Source organism: Lytechinus variegatus, chromosome 18 (assembly GCF_018143015.1).
Source record: "Lytechinus variegatus isolate NC3 chromosome 18, Lvar_3.0, whole genome shotgun sequence".
In the NCBI taxonomy this organism is placed as follows: Eukaryota; Metazoa; Echinodermata; class Echinoidea; order Temnopleuroida; family Toxopneustidae; genus Lytechinus; species Lytechinus variegatus.
In genome coordinates this window covers 14544967-14552296 of record NC_054757.1, presented here as the reverse complement: position 1 = coordinate 14552296, position 7330 = coordinate 14544967, and the positions used below count along the sequence as shown (strand labels likewise).

The 7330-nt window shown below is 39.1% G+C and overlaps 1 protein-coding gene across 1 annotated transcript; it reads right to left on the bottom strand.

The window, feature by feature from the left end:
* Positions 1–5267: 5267 nt before the first annotated feature.
* On the bottom strand, positions 5268–6317 carry LOC121405596 (growth hormone secretagogue receptor type 1-like). Its single transcript, XM_041596526.1, has one exon. It carries the CDS (start codon positions 6244–6246, stop codon positions 5287–5289), a length of 960 nt encoding a protein of 319 aa, XP_041452460.1. The 5' UTR covers positions 6247–6317; the 3' UTR covers positions 5268–5286.
* Between the last annotated feature and the right edge of the window lie 1013 nt (positions 6318–7330).

Here is a 7330-nt window from a genome sequence, read left to right as displayed (position 1 = left end):
TCACAATGGATTACCATGCAAACAGTGTTCATCGATCCGACCAAAATGCCAGCAAATAAATAAAATGTGGGGATTTCCCACGAAACGGGCATAAAGGTGCAATTGCATTGGGGAGTGAACAGGAGGCGGGAGAGGGAGGGGAGAAAGAGAGAAGGGTTAAGAGTTCTATATAGAAAGAGAGAGAAGGGTGAGGGAAAATGAAGAGGGGTAGACAGGGGTACAGGAGACAGGAGTTGATATACAGGTTTTAAGGGAGGTACTTTGTCTTCTGAACCCCCGTCTGAACCTATGGGTGGTATTTTGGTGTTTATTACTTCGTTTTAGTCACGCGTTCTAGAAAACGTCAAAACATGACGGTTCCATGACATTTGCTCCGGCGTCAATTGCTCAGAACCAAATTTTGCACGTTAAGCTAAAAATTAAGATCTAACCCCCAGAACTGTATTAATCCTAATCCTTATCTTCATATTATTCTGAACCAAAAACATTATTTTATTACAATCCTAACTTTACCTTATACCATGGTCACATTTGCTCTACGGCGGCCGTACGGCGAGTCGGAAACAGTCGTTTTATTCATTTGTATTATAACCACCGACATGTAGCTGGTACAAAAAAATGTTAAAACGGCTGGTTTCGACTCGCCGTACGGCCGCCGTAGAACAAATGTGACCAAGGTATTATGCTCTTGAGATATTAAGACCTGAGCAAATGACGCAGGAGCAAATGTCGTGTCACCATAGGCGGCGGAAGCGGGGGGGGCGGGGACGTGCCCCCCTAAGACTTAGGTGGGGGCGATCCCGCCCCCTAAATTTTTTGTTAGTAACTTTTTTTTGCTTGTCAATTTTTTTTCCAGCGTGCCCCCTATAATTTGTGGTTGATAACCTTTTTTTTTTAGCTTGTTGGCTAAAATTGTTGGCTTCCGCCGCCAATGCTGTCGCCAATCATCCAAAGAGAGAGAGAGAGAGTGTGTGTGTGTTTCAGTAGCGGACAGATGGGGGACTTGGGGGCGCTTGTCAATTTTTGTTTTTGCTCGATCACCGTGGTCCATGGAGGTGCCGTGGCCGAGTGGTCTAAGGCGCCTATATAGCTATATAAAGTCCGGGGTTCGATCCCGGCGGCGGCATCTATATGCCCGTGAGCAAGGCATTTAATCTACATACTGCTTTTATCCTGCTTTCAAATAAATGGAAATGCTATGTGCATTATTGGTAACTAGGTGTGCACTTTTTTTTTTTATTAAAAAAATAAAAAATCACCTTGCTCGCTCGCAACTTTTTTATATAAATGTTGCCCGATATGGCATGCCTAGCCCCTCAATTTCTTGCTCATTAGGCTACATAACTCAAGGATTAAAAAAAAACGATACATAAAAAACAAGCAATAATCAAATTGTTTGATAAAACAATGCAATAATAAACAAAAGTAATTCAGGGGGAAATACAACCACATGAATAATAATTATGATACAAATATTGATTTTCGACAAAATTGATCTTACTGAGACCTCACTCATGAAAATAAGAAATAAATAACACAATATTTCTTTCTCCTTAAACGGACCATATCAAGACTATACGAGTTGAATAGTTCCATAGGTTTGTACATTGACAAAAGCTGTTCCAAATTGAGCGTGTACAGAGAAGAGCCTTCCTTCCAAAAGTTCTAAAGTCTTTAGTCGCTGCCGCATTAAAAAAATAATAAGTACTGCGTGTATCATGTTGGGGGTAAATTGCAGTTGCGTGAAATGTGATGTCTCAAGATATGGAGTAACAGAAGACAGAAAATTAGAAAGAGAAAGGAGAGAGAGAGGGAGAGAAGAGAGAGGGAGGAACATGAAAGGGTGGGTGCGTGGAGATGCATGTGTGTGTGTGTGTGTGTGTGTGTTGCATGTGTGTCAAATTGAGGTAAGCAGCGAAGTGAACGTTTTAAGCATGTACTTTTATTTTTGTATGTACGTGTGTAATAATATTTTATTTGCATTTTTGATTACCATAGCTTTGTAAACTACATTGGTCTTTGTTGATAGTTATGCATGGTTATTTTTTATAACAATTATCGTCAGCTGTAGCATCAATACCGCCACTATTATCACCATCATCATTATTATCACCTGCAACACCATTGTCCTCATCACCATCACCATCATCGTCATCATCTCCATCATCACCATCATTGTCATCATTGATTTTCATTATCATCATCACCCTCATCATCGATCATCAACATCATAAAAATCATCATTATCATCATAATCATCATCAATCATTATCAATTATAATCATCAATACCATCACTATCACCATCATCATTATCATCCAATTCAATTTCAATTATCATCATAATCATCACTATCATAATAATTATCAGCAACATCATCATCATCACCATCATCTTCATCATGATGATCATCATAATCTTCATCGGTACTTCAAATTTGCGTTCCCTTGTGGAATTGAGGGATTCTTTGAGCGTTGTTTTCACTCCAATCCAACACCCACCTCCTCCCTCACCCTCACACACTCACCCACACGCCTACACACACACACACACAATCACACACAAACGAGGTCAAATAGAGGAAAACAAAGATAGTCAATATCATGACAATTTTACCATTTATTTCCTTGTCCGTCCAAAAAAAATCGTGGTTTATTTTTGGTTTTGATGCCACAGTCACGATGTGCGATGGGATAATCACTTCAACACTTAATTTTATTAATTCACTTGCAAGTCAACAACGAAACGAAAATAAAACATCAAGTAGTTGCCGAGGACGCATTATTTCTCAGAACTGGATTTTTAAAACCAAGAACAATCGTTACGCACCCATAATAAGGAGGAAATTAGATCTTACCTCAGCCAAGAATCTAATTACTATTAACGTTGATACTGACACGGTGAAATTATCTTTCTGCTGTTTCAAACGGTCGTCGAAGCAACTTAATCGTTAGCAGGCCAACATTGTTTCTTATTGAAAATATCGATGTATGGATAACAATTATGGGCTCCTTGAAAAGTACAGCGGATGAAAAATGAAACGTGAATTATTATAATTAATTCATATATAGTAGAAATTGTCGAAGGTCTAACTAGATTCTATCGTTGTACTTTTACTTGACCTACTTTTCAGTGCATTTTTATTTGCAAGATGGATTAAAATGGACTGAACATGTTTTTCACAGTTTCATAACTTTAACCAACTATTTTTAAAATAGGCAGACATATTAACGGTCGAGGTGGATGATCATATTCATTGTGTACATGCTAAGGAGGGTCAGTTTTCCCCCTTCGCTATATGAAATACTGTTTTAAATATTTTCATACAACAATGTTTACTCCGTTAACCATACAGTAATTGTTTAAGACTTTACAAACATGCTCAATTCATTGAAAATTAAATAAAAAAATTTAGTGTTTCAGATTTCAAACACTTGTTTGAACAATTACTGTTCATGTAGTAAACAGCGTTGTATAAAACGTTAAAATACCGTTTTTACTGTGTACAATAACAACTTCTCCAGGATTAAAAATCGATTACTATCCTGACTAGCTTGTTCGTTTGTTTATTTATTTATTTTCCGATTATTAAAAGCATGCACAATACATAAAGATATATAACATAAATAAATAACATAGAAGGCATCAATTGAAATAAACAAAATAAATTGCAAATATGTTGAATACAAAAAACAGCCTAGTTTCCATTTGGTCTATATGACAGTCAATTCAATTGCCATTTCGGCTTACAAATCATTTCGGTTCACTCTACCATCACTAACTAAGTAATACATTAATATTATATTATATTCGAAATTAAAACAAAAATATTTCAACCACATGGGCATTAAACCAAGTAAACGTTACCCCAAAATGGCACATTTAGACCATGTAGACCAGCGCTTCTCAACCTTTTTTTTATTCGAGGACCACTTTGACTCTCAGATTTTTTTCGAGGCGTACGTACCAAAATTTTAAGAAAGCGATATGACTACTTGTCTCGACTCAAAGATAGACAATGATTATAATGAGAATTTAAGTGCGTATGAATTTCAGAAGCCCGGCCTTTGAGCCCCTCCTCTAAACATATACAACCATTACAACATAACAACTTAATAACAAGAATGCTGAATACCTTCAACATTCGACACACATCTCTTTAATATGGCTTTGCATCACTGCCAGGCATGATGAATCCAATTTAGTGTATTCAGTGTCATTTTTTCTTACAATTACATTCAGTGATTTTTCAATTTGCATCCTCCCTCGCAATTTTTAAATCGTTTTAAAAAGGTCAATTTTGCTGAAAATATGTTTTCGTGAATTTTGAACACAAAGCCCTGAAGCACGTTCGAAACGAACAGTTCAAGAACTAACTGCATTCGCAAAGGTCCGCTGAAAGGGCGACAATTAACTAAATTCTACACAATATGCATACATGATGAGGTTCACATCAAAGTTAGATCGCATATATATATATATATATATATATATATATATATATATATATATATATATATATATATATATATATGCATATTGCAACATGCATAAAGCATGCTTTAGCTTTGTTTGACCCACGTAGAAAATTGACAATTAGCTCATTTGAAAGAATAATTCCTGTTCTACATACTGTCCAGGGGCCGGGGCTGGGGGCTTCAGTCCCCACTTTTCTCCAAAATCGTGTACAAACATGTAAAAAAAATTATCTGATTGTGATTTGTTGCATGGTTAGCCCCCCCCCCCCCCCCCCTCCACGTTCAAAACTGCTCCGCAACCACTGCTGTCAAATTTTCAGTTGTGAAGTTAAATAAAACATGGCATAGACGATTTTGGAATTTTTTTCCAGACTTCTTGGAGGTTTCAAAAAGTTGACACATTTTATACATCTCATGGACAAGTGAACCCGAACTTTATACCTTCTTTTCTCCTATTTTTTGACTCTCCGTAATTCTCTGAGTCTTATATGGCTTATGTTTTAAAACTGTTTACAAGTTATGTGTCATTTTAGAGCTGAGCTAGGATTTATATCTCAATATCTGTGTTGAGGTGACTTATTTGAAAATTTCAAAACCTTCTTGCTTGGTCGTTAATGGAATTCCCCCTTTCTTAGAGGCTAATGCTGAAGATTCATTCTTTACTAATTCACAGGTTGACAACTTTTCTTGCTCGGTCTAGCTCCCTCGCATAATAAACTAACAATTTTGAGGAGGATTACCTCCCCCCACACCCCCACACACCCCACTATACTATTTTTTGTTGTTGTTGAAAGGTTGGGGTTATAACTTATAGTTCCCCACTTGAATGAAATGTCGGCGGTGCAATTTTTGTCGCGACGCCTTCACCAGTCTGCACATCGGTCAGGGCGGTTGGCGCATCACTGTCGATGCTTCTCTTCTCCTGCTCGAAGATGCCGGCCAGCGGTCGCCTCTGCCTACTGAACAAAGCCCACACTGCTTCTCGGAACTCCTTGAACCTGATGGCGTAGATGATCGGGTTGGCGCAGGAGTTGAAGAATGAGAGCATGAAGATGAGGGTCCATGCTGGACTCTGGCTGAAGCTTGGTGGGATGATTCTGAAGAAGAAGAGAAAGACGGCCACTTGAGACGGACCCCAGCAGATGATGTAGGTGATGATGACGATCAGCATCAAATTGAGAACACGACGCCGGGCGACGTCGTGGAAGGATGTATCGTTTTTCCCACGGAACATGAGGGCATGTCGATAGAGATGCCTGGCTATAAGGCTCTGTGTCACCAACATCGTCACCGTTGGGATGAAAAGACGGAGACAGAAGAGGTACAATGAGAGAACGATCTGATTTGTTCGGCCGGCGGGCTTGTAAAAGCAGATCCCCACCGTGCCCCGGTTGTCCACGCTGCGGACAGTGGTGGTAAAGATGCGAGGCACAGAGGTAAGAATGGCGAAGAACCAGATGATGACTATGGATGTAGCCACGCGTCCACGTGTCAGGAAACGGTTGAAATAGATTGGATGGCCGATGGCGATGTAACGTTCACATGATATTGCGACTAGGAGATAGATAGACGCAGTGACGCAGATATCCTTTGGGATTTTCGGATCTTGTATCATGCAATAAATTTCACCCAGCCAGTTCAGAGGAACCCTAGCCGCCTTTGGGACAGGGAGGATGAAGATGGATGTTAGAAAATCCGCTGTGGCAAGTCCGCCGACCAAGGTATCGGTCGAACGTCGCTTGGCCCTTCTTTGGAAAAGCACCAACATGACAATTCCGTTGCCTATGATTCCGACAATAGCGGTGATCGTTTGAAGAATGAGATACCAGGACCAGGTAATAGGTCTGGTAGACCACGGCCCAAGCTCCAAATGAGGAATGCCCATTCCATTTCTGATAGTACTTGATTCTGTACTTTCCTGGTACTCATAAAGCATTGTTGTCAGCGTTAAAATGCCTTCATATTCACCCGGTCCAGGAGTTTTTGCATCATCCGATACATTCAGAGTTTCCATGATAGATGAATTCCTTTCGGGGGATATTAGTAATATCTTCTGGTTCAACTCCTTACGAAAGTTGATCGGTATCTGATCGGGAGCATTGCGCACCAAAGGTTTTTATGCAGACGATTATGTTTCCCCTTTTCGTGCGTTCTCGCCAATGAAATGCGATTACACAATGACGACATTCTCCTACGTCATTTTGTAGTCTGCAGACTCAGACTTTATGGAAACTTTTAATCAACAAGTGGGTCTTCTGCTCTTAGCTCAAATAAAACCTCTTTTTGCTTTAATTCCGACGGTCCTCTTCTGTCCGCAAGTCATTGGCAGCGGTTTTAGGCTACATATTCAAACTACTTTCTTCGAGTGAAGGGTTTCCACAGTAAACAAGTAAGTAGTTTCCTCTTGCAAATATCGTTTTTTCCCAGATACTGCTATAGTGGATATATTACATTCCTTAACTTGCATTCCTTGCTGTTTTCCAATTTTCTACGATCTATACGTAATCAAATGTGATTACTGCAGAATAACTTTGCATTGCTTAAAATTAGTGAAAATTGCATAGTATGGGATTGAAACCTAACAAATTCCCTGTTTTGAAAGTTGTTTTCCTTTATAAAATAGTCTTCTTCGGTTATATTGCGGAAATAGTCCTGTTATATCAATTTAAATCATGATTCTGCAATTTCCATGATTTCTTTTATTCAGTGTGAAATTAAAGGAAATTTGAATATATTTGTTATACTGTTCTGGCGTTTCTACGCACCTATATAATACCCATCGCTCGCATATATAGTGGACTTTCTCCACTCCCTCGGGAACATCCCAACAACGGTTTCCAAACTCAATTGCT